Source organism: Tamandua tetradactyla, chromosome 1 (genome assembly GCF_023851605.1).
Source record: "Tamandua tetradactyla isolate mTamTet1 chromosome 1, mTamTet1.pri, whole genome shotgun sequence".
Classification (NCBI taxonomy): domain Eukaryota; kingdom Metazoa; phylum Chordata; class Mammalia; order Pilosa; family Myrmecophagidae; genus Tamandua; species Tamandua tetradactyla.
In genome coordinates this window covers 35,050,023-35,071,397 of record NC_135327.1, presented here as the reverse complement: position 1 = coordinate 35,071,397, position 21,375 = coordinate 35,050,023, and the positions used below count along the sequence as shown (strand labels likewise).

General features: G+C 43.3%; 1 protein-coding gene, 1 long non-coding RNA gene and 1 other non-coding gene across 4 annotated transcripts in view; 1 reads left to right on the top strand and 2 right to left on the bottom strand.

Annotated features, from left to right (window-relative positions):
- LOC143644808 (uncharacterized) overlaps positions 1-4,997 on the top strand; it is a 35,436-nt gene extending 30,439 nt beyond the window's left edge. For both annotated transcript variants that reach the window (XR_013156882.1, XR_013156879.1), the window contains exon 4: positions 1,611-4,997. This is a non-coding gene — a long non-coding RNA (uncharacterized LOC143644808). The remainder of the gene's footprint in view (positions 1-1,610) is intronic.
- Positions 4,111-4,217, bottom strand: LOC143653133 (U6 spliceosomal RNA). Its single transcript, XR_013161119.1, has one exon. It is a non-coding gene; the product is annotated as a U6 spliceosomal RNA (small nuclear RNA).
- A 9,410-nt stretch (positions 4,998-14,407) lies between the features above and the next one.
- On the bottom strand, positions 14,408-21,296 carry VSX1 (visual system homeobox 1). Its single transcript, XM_077114248.1, has 5 exons — positions 20,783-21,296; positions 18,589-18,667; positions 17,880-18,003; positions 16,759-16,939; positions 14,408-15,487 (listed from the first exon to the last, which is right to left on the bottom strand). The coding sequence occupies exons 1-5, from the start codon at positions 21,207-21,209 to the stop codon at positions 15,216-15,218; spliced, it is 1,083 nt and encodes a 360-aa protein (XP_076970363.1). The 5' UTR covers positions 21,210-21,296; the 3' UTR covers positions 14,408-15,215.
- Positions 21,297-21,375: the final 79 nt, after the last annotated feature.

Here is a 21,375-nt window from a genome sequence, read left to right as displayed (position 1 = left end):
GTAAAACTTCTGGGTGACCCCTCTTGGCACCACCTGTCATGGGTCAAGCTATACAAACAGAATGAGAGCCCATACACCTGTCACCCTCTGGGGCCCACTCAGATCTGCCTCTCTCGCACTATTCACCCTCCTAACCCCCATTGAGGGCACTTCCTATATATGGCAATTCAAAATCCAGGAAACTGTTAACCAAAATGGCAAGTCAACTAGCCATATAATTGGTGCAGGAGACTGCCCTCTCGCAGGCTGTAGCCAATCTTTAACCATCCCCATAACTCCTAAATTTGTCACTAGCAACCAGGGGCCATTTGTCTGCTTTCCATACGATCAAACTAAAGCTTACTGCAACCAGGACAAGTATAACAATATATATGGGGGATGCCCCTATTAGGCATGCAAAATACATGATGCCGATGATGGGACAGGACTCTTCTACATCAGTTCCAAATGATTTTACATAAATATTACAAATCCCTGGGACACTAGATGGGTGACGGGGGTTCAAGGCAAACTATACTACAGCGGCTGGTTCCGGTACCCAGTAAGCACCATTAAAATACATCGTGAGTATATCCTCATGAATAATATTCATACTCAGGTGTCTATCAACATTTTACAAGCAAAGCAGAACCTCTCCAACCACCTCGCCAAACTCTCTGCCCCAACAGCACCTCAAATATGGCTCCAAATCTTCCGACACACCTTACAATTCCTCAACCAAACACAAATACTTCCCAACATAATCCACTGTTTCCTTTGTGCTTCATTGGGAAGGCCCCTATTAGCAGCTGTCCCTATAAATCTTACCTAAATACACAATCATAACCCTGATTCCTGCCATACCACCCTAAAGAACATCCCCCTATGGGAACCAGAGCCCAATAACCTTCCCTACCCCCTAAGGCTCTGCTACCTCACCCACACAACCGTAAGCCAAGCAGAGCTCCATAGCAAATGCCAAACTAATGTCACCATCCACAACTCCACCCACGCCCCTAAAGGACAATATTTCTGGTGTAATGGGACTCTTACCAAGTGCCTCAACCCCACTACCCCAGGACGGTGCTTCCTAGTAACCATAATTCCTCAATTAACCCTCTACGGTAAATCCAAGCTAACTTGGCTACTGCCCTCCCTTCACTCCAAGAGAGCTGCCTTCCTTCCTATCCTGGTAGGCATCAGCCTGGCTGCCTCAGCCGCAGCCTCAGCAGCAGCGGGAGGAGCGCTAGGACATGGTATTTTAACCTCTCAAAACTTCAAGACTCGACTACAGGTAGCCCTAGAAACAACATCAGAATCCCTATCTTCTCTGCAACATCAACTTACCTCACTGGCCCAGGTGACTCTTCAAAATCGATGGGCCTTAAACCTGCTAACAGCCGAAAAAGGAGGGACGTGCATATTCCTCCAAAAAAAAAAAATGCTGCTATTACATCAATAAGTCGGGTATACTAAAACAAAACGTTCACACCCTAAACAAACTAAAAAAAATCTCTCCCATACAAAACAGGGAACCAACTCTGCCCTAACCTGGTTCTCTTCGCCCCTGGTGACGTGGATCCTCCCACTACTAGGACCAATTATTCTAATCTGTCTTTTCTTTCTCCTAGCTCCCTGTCTCCTCAACTTCCTTCAAGAACGCATAAGAGAACTGTCATGGGTGGCAATCAACCAAATGCTCCTACATCATTATCACTGCCTGCCTTCCTCATCAGATTCCTAGAGCCAACCTCCCCACTCTCCTGACTATGACGGTTCCGGCCTATAACCCCACACCGCCCCAACGCAGCAGGAAGTAGCCAGAAAGATCTCGGCACTCTATTATCATAAAATGGCTGGAATGTTAGGTCGGGCGAACAGGGAAGGTCACCATGACTCGAGCTGTGTGAAATGTGCCGCCCCTTCTAGACGTCACCTAACCCTCTTGCTTAAAAAATTCCTGCACCAGGACCCAGCGGTGAGCTCACAACTCTCTACCTTGGGTTCTGTGAGCTCTGTCCGGGAGTGCAGGAATAAACTCTCTCACTCTAAGTTTTTTTGGTCTGCCTCTTCTCTCTTTCACCTCCTAAACCTTACATGTATAACCTTTTATTTTCCTGGAACTTTGGGCACCTGGGTGACACCTAAGACTCAGAGTAGGAGCTGTGCAGATCTGAAAGTCAGCATTGTCACATACAGCAGTTAAAGAAGTGGAAAAAGAGAATAGGCTTCAATTAGAGATATGAGCCAAGCCAATCAGGTTGGAACTAAGGTAAATCAGGATACAGGGTGAGGAGGACATTGTATCTCAGAACTGTGCTTCCCCTATGAAACCAGAGGAAGAGAGGCTTATTTTGTCCAAAACCTAAATTTTCTTTAGCCCACAATCTAACTCAACCTGTCTCTATAGATCATTTAAACAACCCAAACACATGGAGCCCAGGATAGGAACGAGGACTCGTAATTCGGTACAGCTTAAGGTAATGCCCAGATACATCCCATAGTATGTTGGGCAGATAATTTTAAAGTATTGGCAAAGTCCCTTGAGGAATGAGAGAAACAATATGGCACTATTAAACTTTACCACTACAGAAACCCCTAAAAATGTCTCCAACCTTAGAGACTGCAAAGTCAATAGGCCAAGCCTTTGATCTTGAGGCTTGATCTTGTGACGCTTGTTTATGTAGCAGAGAAGTTCATCCTACCTATCATTATGCCTAAGAATTATTTCCAGAGGACCCCTTCTGTTGCTCAGATGTGGCCTCTCTCCCTCTAAGCCCAACTCTGCAAGTAAAATCATTATCCTCTCCGTTATGCATGCCATGACATCCAGGGGTGAAACTCTCACTGGCAAGAAGGGATATGACTCCCAGGGACACACGAGGGTGTTAATCCTGCCACGACGGTATTGACAATGCCTTCCTGACCCAAGGAGGGAAAATTGTAACAAAATAAGGTATCAGTGTCTGAGAGAGTTCAAATAAAGTCGAGAGGTAGTTCTGGAGGCTACTCTTAATGCAACTTTCAGCTAGACATTGCTATTTATCATGGTTTGCCAAATCCCAACCAAAACCATTCCTGCCAACCCTACAGAACACCTAGGGCTCTATCTGACATTCTACAAAGTTTCCACATCCTATGAGTACTTTCCAGAAACCTACAACATCCAGATGGGTTCTTAAGCCAGATAAATTCTGAAACCCTGAGGGGCCAGCCTCTCCATAACATCAACTAGTTCCATCCCTCTATCCCATATTATCACACCTCTTTCCAACATGAAAAAGTTAGAATGGGCAAAGCACAAATACCCCCCAAAGATTGGGAGAAAGATCAAAGAAGAATGTGGAGTTACGACAAAGAAGATAAAATTTAACAAATGAGTATGACTGCTGGTTCATTACATTGATATTTCCTTTAGTCTCCACTGTCTTGGAGCAGTTAGAAGGAAAAACCTTGAATTCTGGAACTGTTTCCCATACCGAACTCTGAAATAGAAGATAGAATTATAGAAAATAGAATATAGAAATTTGTTCTATAACTAATTGTTGCAGTGTACTTTGAAACTTACTGCTTTTTTTGTATATATGTTATACATCACAATAAAAATAGGCATTTGGGGCAACAAATTTCTCTCTCAGCACTGCCTTTGCCATGTCCCATGAGTCCTGATAATGTTGTATTTTTATTATCATTCACCTCCAGATATTTCTCAATTTATCTAGCAATTTCTTCTTTAACCCAGTGGTTACTTAAGATTGTGCTGTTTAATCTCTATGTATTTTTGAAAGTTCTGGTTCTTTGGTGGTGATTAATTTGCAGCTTTATTCCACTGTGGTCAAAGAAAATGCTTTGAATAATTTCAGTCTTATTAAATTTATAAGGACCTGTTTTGTGGCCCAGCATATGATTTAATCCTGGAGAGTAGTCTATGAGCACTAGAGAGGAATATATATCCTGGTATTTTGGGGTGTAATGATCTATATATGTCTATTAGGTCTAATTCCTTTATCACATTAAATTCTCTATTTCCTTATTTATTTTCTGTCTGATTATTCTATCTATTGAGAAGAGTGGTGTGTTGAAGTCTCCCTCCATTATTTTTAAAATGTTTATTGCTGTCTTCAGTATTTTTTTAATATGGAATGCTTCATGAATTTGCATGTCATCCTTGTGCAGGGGCCATGCTAGTTTTCTCTGTATCATTCCAGTTTTAGTATATGTGATAATAATGCAAGCACATATTGCTCCCTTCAGTTTTGCCAATATTTGTCTCGTACTTTAGATTTCCTTGATTGGGAGCATAAACATTTATGATTGTTATTTCTTCTTGGTGAATTGTCCCTTTTACTGATATATAGTATCCTTCCTTGTTTCTTATGAAATCTTTACATTTAAAGCATATTTTATCTAATGTTGTGCTGGTTTGAAAGGATATATGCCCCCTAAGAAAAGCCATGTTTTAATATAAATCCCATTTCATAAAGGTAGAATAATCTCTATTCAATACTGTATGTTTGAAACTGTAATGAGATCATCTCCTGGAGGAGGTGATTTAGTCAAGGGTGGTTGTTAAATTGGATTAGGTGATGACATGTCTCCACCCGTTTGGGTGGGTCTTGACTGGTTTATTGGAGTCCTATAAAAGAGGAAATATTTTGGAGAATGAGAGATTCAGAGAGAGCAGAGAATGCTGCAGCACCATGAAGCAGAGAGTCCACCAGCCAGTGACCTTTGGAGATGAAGAAGGAAAACGCCTACTGGGGAGCTTCATGAAACCGGAAGCCAGGAGAGAAAGCTAGCAGATGATGCCGTATTCGCCATATGCCCTTCCAGCTGAGAGAGAAGCCCTGACTGTGTTCACCATGTGCCTTTCCACTTGAGAGAGAAACCCTGAACTTCATCGGCCTTCTTGAACCAAGGTATCTTTCCCTGGGTGCCTTTGATTGGACATTTCTATAGACTTGTTTTAATTGGGATATTTTCTTGGCCTCAGAACTGTAAACCAGCAACTCATTAAATTCTCCTTGTTAAAGCCATTCTGTTTCTGGTATATTGCATTCCAGCAGCTAGCAAACTAGAACAAATGTTAATATAGCTATTCTTGCTTTCTTTTGGTTACAGCTTGCATAGACCATCTTTTCCATCTATTTGTATCCTTGTGTCTAAGATGGGTCTTTTGTAAGCAACATATAGATGGATTATGTTTTTAATCAATTCTGCCAATCTATATCTTTTAATTGATGCATTGAGTCTGTTAACATTCAAAGATATTACCATAAGAGCAGTTCTTAAGTCTGCCATCTTTTCCTTTAGTTTTTTTTTTCAGATCTACATACTGTTTTTCTTCTCTCTCTTTTTATCCTTTCAGTTACCCTTATTAGTACTCTTCACTTTTGTGTCCTCCAGACCTCCCTCTCCTGTCTCTTTTTTTTTTAACTGATAGAACTCCTTTTAGCATTTCTTATAGGGCAGATCTCTTGCTTACTAGTTCTCTCAGTCTTTGTCAAGAGACAGAAATCTTTGCTTAGAGATTTTAGTCTCTCCCTCAATTTTGAAGGATGACTTGACTGGATAAAGAATTCCTTGGCTGGAAATCTTTCTCATTCAGAATCTTAAATATATCATACCACTGCCTTCTCACCTCCATGGTGTCTGCTGAGTAGTCCAAAAACAGTCTTATATGGTTTCCCTTGTATGTAGTTAACCGCTTTTCTCTTGCTGCTTTCCGGACTTTCTGCTTCCCTTACACATTTGACAATCTGATTAGTATGTGTCTTGGAGTAGGCCTATTCGGATTTATTATATTTGGGATTCATTGAGCTCCTTTGATTTGCATATTCAGGTTTTTTATAATAGTAGGGAAAATTTCCCCCATTATCTCTTCAACTAAACTTCCTCCTCTTTACTCTTCTTTTCTCCTTTTGGGATACCAATGATTCTTATATTTGTGCCCTTCATGTTGTCAATCAATTCCCTGAAATCCTGCTCCATTTTTCCATCTTCCTTGCCATTTGTTTTTTGTACACTTGAGTTCAATTGTTCCGTCTTCTAGTTCACTTATTCTTTTTTCCAGCTCTTCAAATCTGCTATTGTGTATCTCTAGTACATTTTTAATTTGATTTACAGTATCTTTCATCATGTGAGATCTGCTATTTTTCTATTTATTCTTTCAAATTCTTCTTTATGCTCTCCTAGTGCCTTCTTGATATCCTTATGTCCTTCTGAACATCCTTGATTAGTTGTTCCAAATTCCATGTCCCCTCCAGTGTTTCAGTTTGATCATTTAGCTGGGCCATAATCTACCTGAATCTTTGTGTGCTTTGTGGTTTTCTGTTGTGTTCAGGGGATTTGATTGTATTGCTAAGGTTGTTTTGCAAGTTTTTCCTTCCCTTGTGTAAAGTTTGTATTTGCTTGGAAGGCTCAGATCTCACGGAAGGATGCAGTCTACTTGAGGCTTCCCAGCAGATGGTGCTCTTGAGCCTCCTCTTCCCCTCCGGCCTGCTCCTCCCCGACTGCGGCAGCCAGCTGAGCCAGATGGAGAACTCGTGCGCTTGGCGTGTGTGTTGAGAGCCGCCAACCTGGGGGATAGGGATCGAGCAGTGTGTACCTTGGCGGAGACTCTGCTTATGGGCCCCATAGGTCTGGCAGCCCCCAGGTTCCTGCTTGGCATTACCTTAGGTTATGGGGCTGGTTCAGCTGCCCATGCCCACTGCCAGCCCAGAAACGCCTGGCGGCTGGTCCTGGTGCCCAACAGGGCGGCAGATCACAGCACCTGACGAGGGGCTGGTTACAGCGGGTGGCTAGGCACATTTCTGGGTTCCCCACAGGAGCTCTGGCTGTAGAGCTGCATAGGAAAATCCCCTAAGCTGCTACAAGGCAGGCTGGAGTGGACAGATGGTCTGCTCCTTCAGACCCTCACTTACCTATGTGCTGCCATTTGCCCCCAGTGGGGTCGCTCCTGAGCTCACTCACCCCATTCTCTCTGCCTCAATGTTTCCACTTTTTTGTACAGGACCTCCCGATATAATGTAGAAACTGTCTCTGGTCACCCTGGAACTGCAGCCCTGGTCTTTTTCCTCTGTTCTTTCTCTTGTCGTTCCACAGAGACGGGGTGAACTCAGCCTATTTTATTCCACCATCTTCCTGAAAGTCTACCCAATTTTAAGACTTACAGAAGAGATAGGCTAATTAAGACAGTGTAGCATTGACAGAGATAGATATATACATCAGTGGAACAAAGCAAAACATTTGCAGTAGTTTTAAGTTTAAATTAAATATACATGTTACAATTTCTGGATTAACCACAACCACAAAATAATAGAACCAAAATATATACCTTTTAATCTAATAGAGGAGAGGAAATGAAAGAAGAAAAATCCAGGCATCCTTCAAAAGGAAATAAGGGAGAAACAAATTTAAAAGAAACAAATAAACCGTGGGAATCTTTTTTAAGTACACACAAAGAAAAATTGAGATAAAACTCTACAAGGAAGAAAATAAAAATGGTTAGAATGAATAAAAAACAACTATAAATTCTTTAGCAGGAAGTAGCCAAACCGGCAACATAAATATTCAGAAATCTTACTAGTAAAAGGATAGACGATATTTACCTAAAAGAAACTAAATCAACGTCTGACAAATATTTAAAAGTGGGAAACTACATGTGGTAAATGTTGCGTTCACTAGGATGATCTAGGAATTCTGTATATCTAAGAATACAACTTCAAAAATATAAAGCCACAATTTACAGAAATACTAAGAAAAACTGACAATCTAACCTTTATAATGTTTTCGTAGTATGTATACACAATCCCAGAACAGCCTCAGAAAAATTGGAATAGTGACTGGATATCATTTAGATTTACAAACATGGCTGTTTCCTTGGAGTTGAACTTTGTTTACAAAACTGAATTCAGTAAGCCCAGGGTGTGTGCAGATGGAGTTTTAAGACATAATAGTTCTTTCAGATTCCATGATACATTCCTGCTCACCTAAGAACATTGGGTCCACCTGTCTCTGCTGAGATGAGAGCTTGTGTACAGGTGGCTGGGCTTGGAAGGTGATCCATGGGAGGCTGAGAATAGGGAAGCACTGAAGCAAGAACACTTTTCGCAGTTTTGTCACCACTGTAGAAGCACTTCTGAATTACCCATCATAAGGACAGAAAAGGGGAGCATTTACCAGCAGGGACTCCATCCCCCACTGGTTGCAAGTTGCTTTATGTGGTGTTAACTTTTTGGTACTTCTAGGTCTCACGAGTGAAAGTACCAGGCAGTTCCTAAAGACACTCACATCTCACAGTAGGAGAAGCCCCAGGGCAGAAAGCAAGAGTTGCCCTTTGTAGTTGAGGAGAACAACTTGCAAAGTCAGTTTCCACAGCAATGGCTGGAGCAAGAGATGTTCAAGAAGTGTCCCATTCAGAAATTTCTTGAAGGACTCTTTATTGTATTACTTGGTAAAATGAATGGATTTCTACCACACCACTCTCTTGCAATACTGGGCTTGAGGTGTATTGGCCCCCCTGGGGCCCCTACACATGATATTAGAGAGAGATCCCAGAATCTCTCCCACCTGATGCCACCACGCCCCAGTTCCTTTTCTCAGGATTGAATGAAACCTGAGTTATTGGACAAAACTGACAGTGTTGTAGCAGGTAGAAGAGAAGTCCTGAAATCGGAACACAAAACTGAACCAACTGTGCACTGGTCGGAAGGGTGGGAAAGGGTACAAGTTATGTGACCAAAACATTTCAAAGCCCGAGTTGAGAACTGAGGTCAAAGAGGAGATATGGCCACAGCTGGTGGTTTAGAGCGTGAATTAGAAAATGACAGGAATTATACATGAAATCTTTTTCCTTCTCTTCTTGCATCTTTTTGGTCCTCTTCTGCAAATGCAACCATCTCCCCCTCCAAACATCTTCTCCTCTTTTTCCCCCTGCATAAGAGAGAAATGAATTGTTCTTCCGTAAGTTAGTAAAGCCAGAATCTACATAGAAATTTTCAACTTGTGGGTTTTTTCCAGGACAAAAGCATGTCAACTCTGGATGCCAACAGATGGCACCACCGTGTTGTTTATAACAAGTGCCTAAGGTTCCCACTTGACAGACAATTTACACAGTAACCAGCAGAGCTCTTTCATAAGAAGTGTCTCCGTATGATCATTCCCTGTAGGACCAGTTCGGAGGTTGTAACTTGAACCTAATTGACAAGAATGTGATTTTATTCTCCTCAGCTGGGTAACAGATAAGGAACGAATTTAATAAGCCTGGGAAATCAGTGCTTTCAGTTCCAAGGTTGAGGTTTATTGCTTTGCATACGGGGATCCCTGCAACTGGAAAATGGTAACTGTGAAAATCAGTGATTACAAAAGAAACTCTGCATTCTTCAGCAGAACAAAGTGACTTGAGTAGTTCTTGAGAAGAGCAAACTTCAAGCATTGGAGAGTTTAGCTGAAGTGATTGTCCACCTAAGCAGGGTCTGAAGGAGCCTGCGAGCTCTCTGAAGACCCCTGCAAACAGTTGCTTTCATGAGCAGAAATTTAAGTTGGGCTCTGGGATTCTTGAAGTGTCCTTCAGGGACCCTGTAGCCTTGAAAAGGCTGGTCTGGACTGCTGGAGAAACTGCCGTCCCATTCCCAGGTTTCTGCTGCCCCTGCAAAGTTCTCCCACTGGGCTTCCAGACCAAGGCACAGAAGCCGTGGAGGAATCTCAGAAGCAGTCTCAGAATCAGTGTCCCAGGTTCATTAGCAGCCTGACATGCCCACGGTATGCTGGTCTCCAGACCTTCAAACCCTCAGGCCTAGATCCCTAGGCCCCCCACTGGAGGAGTTTGTAAATGCCTGAATGCTGGAAAGTGATGTCCTTTCCTAGATAGAAGTGATTATTTCCCAGATCGTGTATACCCTTTTCAAAGATTTGAAAAACAATTCACCTGCTTATATAAAATGTTCCTTCCAATGTTTCCCTTATTTTTAAAAATTTGATCAAATAATTGTATACCTCCTATTTAAAACTCTAATAATGCATAAGGATAGGATTTATAACAGTAAACAATAGTCCCTGACATGCGACTTCCCACCCAGTCTTTATTCTCAGAGATAACGTTTTAAATCCTTTTTGCTGCTCTTTGCAGTGATATTCCCACCCCCAGCTTCTGAAACCCAATCATGAGGTGCTATTAGACCAAAACTGAGGGGACAAATCTATGAAATAATTGATCTGTGTACTTCAAAAGGGACAATGCCATGAAAAACAAAGAAACATGAAGAATAATCCAGGTTAAAGGAGCTAAATGAAGTTCGTGGTTCTAGATTGGGTCCACAAATGAAAATGGCTGTAAAGAACACTATGGGGTCAATTATCAAAACCAGAACATGAATGGTGGATTACAGTCTTGTATTCAACTTTAGAATATTGCAACAGATAAAAGTTGTATTCAAATTCAAAATACTGCATTCGATTCAGATTTAGAACAGTGCATTCAGATTTAGATTGATGTATTGAATTCAAATTTCTGAAGATGACAACTGTTCCCAGGCTGGATACAAGAATGTGTCCTTAGTCTTAGGAAATACACACTGAAGTACCAAGAGATAAAGGGGCAGATGATGTATGCAAGCTTTGGCATGCTAAGAAACATCATATAAACAGAGCTGTCTTAAAAGCTTTGTAGTTTTGCCTTTCAAATTTATGTCCTTGATCCACTTAGAAGTGTTTTCATGTTGGGGTCTAATTTCATTTTGTCCTATATGGATAAACAATTTTCCCAAATCACTTAACAAAAAGTCAATGCTTCCCTTGGTTTGTCAGCCATGCCATCTCTATATCCTTGTGTGTGTGATCCTTGGCTCTTTATTCCAGTTCACTAGTGGTCTATTTTTGTTCCATAAGCTCTTATACAATCTTAATTACTACAGCTTTATCAAGGTATTGATATTTGGTAAAGCAAGTTGTTCCATCTTCTTCAGCAGTATTGTAGTTATTTTTGGCTCTGAGTTCCCTTACAAATTTGAGAATGCTCTGGGATTCTTGAAATGTCCTTCAGGGACCCTGTAGCCTTGAACAAATCCACTTCATTTTTCTGCCCCCAGTTTCACACCCACTGTGAGAACTGAAAAAAGTAATGCATATGGACATGATTTGTAGCTCACAGGGGACAACAGAGATTATTGATTCCTATCTCTTGCTCTTCTGTCATTTCTGGAAAATATCTCCTTAATTCACAAATGTTTCTCATCCACTAACGTGCTGCCTCCTGTCACAAAAGGGCAGCCTGGCATATTACACTGCTTCATTTTGGGAATCTTTCCAAATTGGCCTTGCTAAAATTGTTATTTTTAGAAAAGCTCCTTTTGGACTTTTATGGTCATCTTTCAGCTGGCAAACAATTAATTTTGAAAACTGGAAATGATTCAGGACTGCTGTCAGCCTGTGGACAGATTCCAATTTGACCTGCTGCTCAATTAGAGTAAGGATTTAGAAGGCCTGTGTGGGAAAAGCCGGCTTGTATCATTTCTATCAAATTGGCACTTGTGAGAATCACACAGAAAACACTACAAAGTATGGATTCTTTTTCATGGAAACTTTTCACACCGTATTCTTTAAAGAGTTTTTGTTCTGTGTGTACTTAAACCTAAATTGAGAAAAGTGGCATTAATGTTTTAATAAATTTTTATTTTATTTTTACATACTGATTTTACAAACCTTAGAAAATATGGGGAAAAAAAGACAAAAAGTTTCTATCCATGGGCGGGCCACGGTGGCTCAGCAGGTAAGAATGCTTGCCTGCCATGCCCGAGGACCCGGGTTCGTTTCCCCGTGCCTGCCCATGTAAAAAAGTTTCTATCCATGATTCAAAGATAAATGCTAGGAATATTTCAAAGGATAGTCATCTAATCTAGACACAGTTCTCCTTGTTTGTTTGTTTGTTTTCCTTTTTTAGCACAATATACACTATTTTATGGAGGCAGACACTATTAGTTGGCTGGTCAGCGGCCGCTCGCCTTTCTTCCTGGGGTAGAGGAGCTCAGGTGCATACTGTTACAAGCCAAACTGAATGTGGGGAAAGCTCAGCTACAGCCCAGTCCCAGAGATTAATTTCCATTGGTCTAAAACAATCAGGAAAATCTGTGCTCTTGGCTGGCGATTGGTTTAGGCCTGAGCTCCACAGGCTGTTCTGACCAATGAGGAATGAGTTGAGGTGGTGGGGCTGGAGACGGCTAAATAGGCGCTAAATCGATACCAAAGCAAACGAGGTTCTTATAGATTTGGTTGTTAAATGTTAGCCCCATCGTAACCAGAAAGAAAAATCTCATAGAATATGCAAACTCACAGAGACAGAAAGCAGTGTGCAGGTGAGGGGCAGGGGCAGTGAGAAGTTACTGCAATATGAGTGTAGGGCTTTTGTTTGGGGTGAAGGGGAAGTTCTAGTAATGGAAGGCGGTGAGGGTTCTGCAACGTTGCCAATGTGATTAGTCACACTGAGTGGTGCTTGGGGGGGGGTTGGGATGGAAAGATTGATGTTGTACACGTGTCCACCGTTAAAAAAAGAGAGAAACTAGAGAGATGACAATTCAAGGCAATGCCTGATAGTGGATGGTATCTAAAAATGGAGGAGAAAAGGCTCGAAAGGACATTATTGGGGTAAAAGAAAATATTGGAATGTAGAATGTAAGTTTTATCTCAATGTTATATTTCTTGAGCTTAATGACTGCACCTGAGATGATTACATAAGTGATATCCTCATTCATTCTTAGGAAATGTTCACATAAGTAATATGTGTAAAAGGAGTTACAGTTTGGCTTGTAACAGTATGCACCTGAGCTCCTCTACCCCAGGAAGAAAGGCGAGCGGCCGCTGACCAGCCAACTAATAGTGTCTGCCTCCATAAAATAGTGTATATTGTGCTAAAAAAGGAAAACAAACAAACAAACATTTTCTGCTCTCAAATGTACAGAAAATAGATAAATCATAGATAGATGATAGTTTAGATAGGTAGATAGGGAGAGGTGGAGAGATAGGTAGAATATGACAAAGTTGGCAAAATGTTAAAATTTTATGGACTATGGCAGTATGCTGGAATTCTCTGTATGACGTTTGGATTATTTTTGCAACTGTTTTGTAAGTTTGAAATTATTTCAAAATAAAAAGTTTTAAATATTGACAGAGTTGAAAGAAGAAATAAACAGTTCTACAATAAGAGTTGAAAACTTCAATGCACTGTTAACTCCTTCTCATTTTATAGTATAATTGTTTATGACTTTCTTGGTTAGTGATAATATTTCTTGCTTATTGAACGTTAGTAAAATGTGTTTTCCCAGGTAACTTATCCTCTTGTGGGAGATTTTAAAACATATTAATATGCATTTTGGTTATGAAGAGCATTTTCTTATAAATTTATAATAGTCTCTATTAGCAGCTCTAGCCCCTTTTTCTTTTGCATCTTTCAGTTTTCTCCTTTTTCATTATGATAGTGCATAGAAGTTTGTCCTTTATTTGTATATTTTTTTGTAGAACAGGTTGTTAAAGTTATTATTTCATTTTTGTTCTGCTTTACATATTTTTTTTTATTTCTGCTTATATCTTTTTTTATTTTTCTTTCATTTGGAGATCTCCACTCAACAACATTTCATGAACCTCTTTCCATGTAAGTAAATATGGCTTATTGTTATCATTTTTAGAAACTGTAAGATATTTTATTTTATGAATGTAATGTATATATATAATTTGCTTAGGTTACTGGCTCCCTCTTCCAAACTCAGCAACCCTGGATAAACCACGACAGAGAGATGAAAGCAAGAATTTGATAAATGAGCATAAAGAAATGTGTGGGAGCCCCTTAGGGGGCAAAGATGGTCCAGAACAGTGGGACCACTTAGCCTGGGGGCTGGTCTGTCCTCTTTTCTTCTAGTGCTCTTTGCCCACAGCTGCTCAAGGGAGCTGAGTCTCGGGTTTCAGCTGTGAACTCTGTTAGCCAGGATTGGAGAAAAGAAAAGAGGGCTCCTTGTTTTCTGTTTCTGCAGTAAAGAGTAAATGATATTTAATTTTCACAACAGTTCAAAACACGCATGGGATGAGAAAAAGAGACCAAAGAAACGTTTCACATCTAAAGATCTGGGAGGGCCACGTCCTGTGGTCATTTTCACAGGGAAACCTTGGGGAAGTAGCTGTTCCCACTCTCCCTCTACCTGCGCCCCTCCTTCATGAAGCTCCCTCCATGCCCTGCAATCTCTCTTTCACGTCTGAATTCCAAAAGATGAATGAAACACAGCCCCGTCCCACAGGAACTTATAGTCTAGGAGGGAGTCTGCGCAGGACAGGAGCAGACAGTACCTTGGAGGTTTCAAGACTGAAAAGAGGGAAAAGGGGAGAGTCTGTGTCTGGACCAGCCACCGTGGGGTGTGCGTGTGTCCGAGGAGAAGTGCACAGAGAAATAAGCACACTGACTAGTGTTTTTTATTTTTAAATAATAAATAAGCGGCAATAGAGACACAGAAAATAAAATAATAAAATTATTAAAATCCAAATTACTAAAGTGCTTTCAGACATAAATATAAAGAATAAAGGAGTCTGGACTGAGCTTAAACATTGTTTTACAGATATTCAACAATCGCTTGAATATCACCCATGCTACCTCAGAAAGGGGAAAGGAAGTCTGACTTTCTTTATTGCTTATTTATGAGTTCCCATACATATAATCTATCAAATGACATTCAGGAGAACACAAAACAATTGCATAACAAGAACACTAAAATGTCCAAAGCCCAGTTCAAGGTAAAAAATGTAAATGACACTATTATTCATTGATATGGCTGTAGGTAGTCTTCACTATTTATAAAGATATCTGATTCTTCTGGAAGTTAAATAATTTTATACTGTCAAACTCAGAATGAAGACATCAGACATAAACCTATTAGCCCATGCAATATATTGAACCAAATTTGATGATGCCCAGCAGTAAAAATGCTTTTTGAACTTTAAATCCTCCTTCCTCAAGGTCTATAAAAAAGAATAAATATTTTACACCAAACTAACTGTTTCTAGTGCCTTTAAGGAATGGTTTCCATTCTAGAACGAGATGGAATTCTCCCTAAATCACCAGAATCACTTTTAAATGCAAGTGGCACTGAGTTTATCATGACTCCATAAGGAGAAGAAAATTGATTGAGAATATGTGCCTTGGACGACTTTTGTCTTTTTCACATGCTCATTTCCCCCCTATGCAGTGGGACCCATAGGCCTCATGAGGTCCCCATCTTCCCAGCCTGGGGCCCCTCCAGCCCTGCAGGGTCTGAACAGCCCTGATCACGGGCTCTCTGCTGCCATGTGGAGCTGGAGAGATCCATTGCCACCTCCTCCAGGCTGTCTTCAGGGCTCGCTTTGTCTGAGCCTGTCTGGGATCCCGCCTGACTGGGGCTGGAGTGCTTTGGAAGGTGGTCCGAGCCCCAGAGTCCTGCTGTCTTTTCTTCGCCTCCTGGTTTTCTTTTAATTCCTATGGATTTTTTGTGCATTCCTTGCAAAAAAAAAAGAGAGAGAGAGACAAGAAAAAATTAAAATAACCTTTAAAGTAAATTTCTTATCATTGTCCCCCAAAGCCCACTAGAACTATCCTTGGAGGTGCCCTATGTCCTGAGCCTACAGGAGAAAAGGTGTGTAGTCCCCCTCCCCGACCCTGTTAAGGGTCACGAACTGGTGTCTGCCAGCAGGATGCAACCAGCAAAGGTGATTTGCTTGGATGACTCAGTGATTATTCATATATAACCAGGTGGTGACTGACCTTCACACGCCTGCAGTGCCTGGCCCTGGTGCAAGGCTGCCGAGCTGGTGTCATTTCAGAGGGCGGGCTGGATTCCCTGTCTCCAATTGTCTCTCTAGTCCCTTCAGCCCTTCTGGGCAGAGTCAGGATCTATTGATTTTGGGTATCTCTGTCTCTGGCATAGTTTCCATTGGGTTGGTGATCAAAAACTGTTCACTAGTTGGAGCCTTCCCTTGACAGCCAAAGTGCCTCCATCAGCATCCACTCCCCCAAGCTCTGAGCCCCCCGAGGTGCATATTTTGTGACTCAACCTCACAGCTGAGCCCTGCCAAGTCTGTCCCTGGAAACAGCAAACAAGGACAACACCCTCCTGAGAACACGCAGCCCCAAAGATTGCACCTCACCCTGGCAGACTAGTTTAGACTGAAAAACCAAGGGGCAGAAAAGCCACGTGGCAGGTCACTAACGGAGAACCAAGACGTGAAGCCAGGTCTCCTGAGTCGCACAGGAGAGGGTTTAACTATCTCCAGATTTCGCTACTCGGCACCGTCCTGTGCTCGGCTTCCCATTAAGCAAACATTATGTCCAGATTTACCCAAAAGATAGAACAAGAAACGATGAGTCACTTTACAAAAGATTCTCAACAGGGTTCCTTTATGATGTCTTGGAACATTCATGTTGTATGGTTTCCAGAAATTCTAATAGCATTTGACATTTTGGAAATACACATTTCACATAATGCAAGCCTATCACTCCCCACTTAGATCCCAAATACATATTCCACGGTATCAAGAGACTGACATGGCCTTTCCACATGCTGCCTGCACAGTTCCAGGAAAACACAAGGCGATTTTCCAGATGCGCTAAGCCTTGCAATTAATTGAAATCACATGTAACATTCCGAGTCTGAATGTGGATAAACTACCATGGCTTCGTCTTTGCACAGTGCCCAAAATAGGGAGCCATGCCCCCTTCCTCCCCTGCCCCCTTCTCAGCCCCATCTGCTCGCCGTGGGGTGCTTCTCTTACCCAGGAGCCACGGGGCGCAGGAGCCGACCAGGCCAGCAGCGGCAGAGTTGACAATGGACTCCGGGAGCGGGATGGAGTGCCTTACCATGGCCCCATAGAGGCCATACTCGGCCATCACACTGCTCCGGCCCCAGCACTTCTCCCTCTTCCTCCACTTGGCTCTGCGGTTCTGGAACCAGACCTGGCAGGAGGCAGGCAGGGAAGGGACCTGTGAAGAGGGACACTCCCCGGAGCTGAACTCCCTACCCCTGGAGTTCCTCCGAAAAGGGTCAGGTGTCCACCCAGGTACAGGGACCCTCCAGGCAAAGAGCCCACTGCTCACACAGACACAGTGGCCCATTGTCCTGGGATTCATGCTATCACTTCCCGCTGGAGTCTGCCACAGAGCCAGGAATGGAAAAATCAATAGAGTCAAAGTACTTTTATCAAGCATTGCATAAAGAAGTGGACTTCAATGCTTGCTAATTTTTCTCCTCGATCGTAAAGAGTTCACTGGGACAATGGCCCTTCCTGGAGAAATTTCTCCTGAAAAACATTATCTTCATAGAGGAGCACTGTGGAATATGGTCTGGCCATTAAGGAGTGAGCTGGCAGCAAATCTTCTCACCTGGAGGAATGGCCAATTCGTGTTGTCAAGCAAGAACAGGGTAATGGGTGTAGCATGAGACCACCTTGTAAAAACAAGGAGCAAAATCTGATGTATCCACATGAAGCCTAGACAGATGATAGATGATCAGATAGAGAGACAGACAGACAGATAGATACGAAATAGAGAGATGTGGAAAGTCACCTTAGGCTATTGGTATTTATTCCTTTGAGGTGGAGGAATAGTCCTATGAGAGACACAAAGATAAATCTTTGTATGGTTGCTAGTTGCAGCACACTTGTTGATGGATAATTTTAACAAATGACAATTAATTAAAGGGAAAAGGGCATGAAGGTTAGAGATGATACCCTCTGAAATAAATAGAAGTGGCAGCCCTAGCTCTGTGATGTCTTCAAATAAGTTTGGTGTGAGTAAGAACGTGTTGGGGTGTTTTGGGAGAGACTGTGTGTGAGGAGAATGATGTGCTAGTGGCATCTAGGGCATCTGTGGGAAGGAGGAAGAGAACCCTTGATACCTGTATGCGGTCTTCGGGGAGCTCTGTTTTCATGGCCAGCATTTCCCGGGCATACACGTCAGGGTAGTGGGCCTCGCTGAACGCCTTCTCCAGCTCTTCCAGCTGGTGGGCGGTGAACACAGTCCTGCCAGGACACACATGTGGGCATCTGTTCTCAGGGGCCAGCCTGGGTGTCCCAGCCTTGCAGAACACCCATTCCTACTTTCCCTGCCATCCACCCCTAAAAGGCTACCTCATAACAGCAGGACACCGCACTGTCCTAAGCAGTTAGGCTGTGGAAAGTCCAGAAGTTCAGTTCAAATGAAACACAGTTTTTGAACTCCTTTTTCTCCTCAATGAATTCTATCAGCTCATGCTAAAAAGACCCATCTCAAAGACCTGCAAAATTGGGTCTTTAAAATGCCATAAAGATTGAGGTGCATGGGTGGTTCAGTGGTATAATGCTCGTCTTTCATGCAGGAGACCTGGGTTCAATTCCTGAACCAGGCACCAAAATAAAATTTAGAAATGCCATGGAGATTGTCCAGCAGCCTACTTGAAATTGCATAATTATGTTCTCACGTGCCCCTCTGCCCTTCTCATTCCCACTAGGAGGCCTCTGGGCTGTCATGATCCAGGATCATCAATTCCCAGATGCTGGTCCCACAGTACTGGGGGCTGGGTCCCAAGACAGCAGTGGATGGGATGGAGAGGACGGTCAGCACATTACCTGTGCCGCCGCTTTTTCCGCTTGCCTGGGGTGGTGGACACTTTCAGGTCACTCTTGCCTTCTGACAAGCTGTCTTCATCTGTTGGGACACAAAGAGAGGACTTTAAAGCTGAGTGTATTTTTTCATGTTATTTTCCAGATTTGAATCAAGGGGTTGGAGCTGTGAGCCTGTCCAGGAATATAAACATGGAACAATTAAAGCATCAAACAATGCTTAGCATTGTCCAGGCAATTATCTCAATTATTCTTCATCAAATAAAGAAACTACAAATGGGATATTATTATCCTATTTTTACAGATGAAGAAACCAAGACACAGAGAGGTTAAGTAACTTGCCCAAGATCACACAGGTCACACAAATGGTGAAGCTGGGATTCACATCACAAATGACAAAGCTACTTGGTCACCAATTACATTCTCTTTCCCCCAAACAGCTTCCAATTCATCCACTTCCCTCTGCCTCCACCTTCCTTACCTCCGCCCCAACACCAGGCTTTCTCATAGGGAAGGCTGAGGTTTGTATCATCAGAATCTTAGTCAGAAACTCACCCCCTTGCTCTGCCCTACAAATTTAGAAACTCATTTTTGACAAATATGCCCAGAGAATTCATATGCAATCTAAAATTTAATAACCACTCCACTAGGCTTTATCTTTTTAAATCTGTCATATCAAAAGATGTAGAAGGAAAGGAAAGTGAGACAGGTATTGCCATTCATTGTTATAAGGCATAATGTCTTCAACATATTAACAATTTAATGAAGAAAGGCAAATATCAGTTTTGCTCCTATATCAATTAGCTCACAAAAAAAACCTGTATGCTTGGATTAGCATACTTAATGTTTGCACTGCCCAATTTGGCAGCCATTTGCATGGCTATTGAGCACTTAAAATGTGGCTAGTCCAAAGTGAGACCTGCTATAGATATAAAATACTGAGTGGATTTAAAAGACTTACAAAAAGAAAAGGTAGAACATCTCATTAATAAATCTATGTTGATCGCATGAAAAATGATAATATTTTGGACGTATTGGGTCAAATAAAATATGGTATTAAGATCTTTTCCACCCACTTCTTTTTATTTTTTAATGTGGCCATGAAAAATTTTCATTACACAACTGGCTCACATGTTCTATTGGATGATGCCACTCTTCCAAAAATGCCCAACAGACTAGGATTTAGCTGCCTTTTGCCTTTTATCAGCTCTCTTAGAAAAAAGAATGGATACTGTGAAAGTAGATTCTGCCTTTTTAGTGACGCAACTAAAAGGGAATTTCGTATTATCTTACATATAGACTTATGAACGGATTCCTGTTAGAACTCATTTCTGGGCAAATCCTCACCCAATTGCTGACCTGGCTTGTTTTCTTTCATTGTCAGAGAGAACCAATGTACCCTTTTTGCCTTGGTTGCCTGGATGCTCAGCTCTAGGTTCTATGACATAGTTTCCCTCAGACCACGTTTTCTTATATAATTCTCCCTTTTCTTCCCCCGTACCCCACACCTCTCCATTTCTTGGCCCTTGTCCTTTATAGAATACCACTGCTTCCCTCTCCTTCCCCGTGGCAAATTCTTTGTGGCAATAGATGAGTTGCGAACAAAACGCCATGCATAAGTACAACGAAACCCGCCGGGTAGCTTTCCTTCCTATGTGTAGGGGGTTTGAGGAAAGGAAAAACCCAGAACCCTGTTTTCAGCACGCCGTGAACGGACAGCTCCAGGACTTCTGGCAAGCGCGCTCGCCAAGGACTGGTCAATGATTCAATCAATTCAGCAAACATTTGAGTGCCCACTGGGTACCAGGTGCTGTTCTGTTGGTGAACAAGACAGCCCTCCGCTTTCTCGACCCACGCTATTCCTGAAGGCCTAAATTCGCGCCGGGACTCTCGGGAAAGGAGCTGGTTGATGGGTTCAGGGACCCCCAAGGTAGGCCCGGAACCCAGTGGTGGTGGTGCATGCAGCACAGCCGGGGCCAGATCCCGGGAAAGATGGCATCTGGGCAGGAGACGATGGGGCGTGGACTGGTCGAGGTTGCGTGGATACTCTTCCTTCGCCAGGGGACCCTGCTCTGGAGTCCCGCCTTTCCTTGAATCGAGATGCTGGGGGTGAGGGCGTAGGGAGGAGACAGTGTGTTACCCTAGCACTGCCCAAAGCCCAGGGAAACAGGGTGAGGTGCAGGACGAGGGGACTGATTACCGGACGCCGAGACGCTCTCGCTGCGCTCCTCACGGTCGAGCAGGGCCGGTGGGCGCGAGCGGCCGGGGGTCTGCGGGGCGGCTGGCTCTGGGCCCCCGGGCGGCTGGAACGGCACGTCGGCCAGGAGCAGGCAAGAAGCCCCGGCGGCCGCGGACGGCTGTGCGCCGAAGCCGCAGAGGAAGCTGAGCCCCAACGGAAGGGTACCGCGTGCCAGGCAGGGGCCGCCGAGCCCAGTGTCCGGGCAGGGCGTGGCCGGGCCCTCGCAGCCCAATCCCGGCCCCGGGCCGACCGGTGCCGGCAGCTCGGCTTCCAGACCCAGCAAGTCGGTGATGGCGAAGCCCCGCGGGCGCGGGCCGGGACGGGCGCTACCGGGTACCAGCACAGTGCTCTTGGCGCGCCCGTCGGAAAGCGCGTCTCGGCCGGTCATGTCTTCTCAGCCGGCGAAGCGCGACCCCCTCCGGGTCCTCTCTGCGCTGGGGGCCCAGCTCAGAAGACCCTTTATACATTTGGACCTTCCGTCGGGCGCGGAAGGCGCGAGAGCGCCAATCAGCTGGGCGCGGGAGCGTCGGGCGCGGGCGCGTCCGTGGTTCGGA

Coding starts and splice junctions, on each gene's coding strand:
- VSX1 (XM_077114248.1), bottom strand. CDS start 21,209: ATGACCGGCCGAGACGCGCTTTCCGACGGGCGCGCCAAGAGCACTGTG. Junction 16,940..17,879: donor TCCCCGAAGACCGCATACAG/GTATCAAGGGTT, acceptor GCCTCCTGCCAG/GTCTGGTTCCAGAACCGCAG. Junction 15,488..16,758: donor CTGCGCCCCGTGGCTCCTGG/GTAAGAGAAGCA, acceptor TTTTTTTGCAAG/GAATGCACAAAAAATCCATA.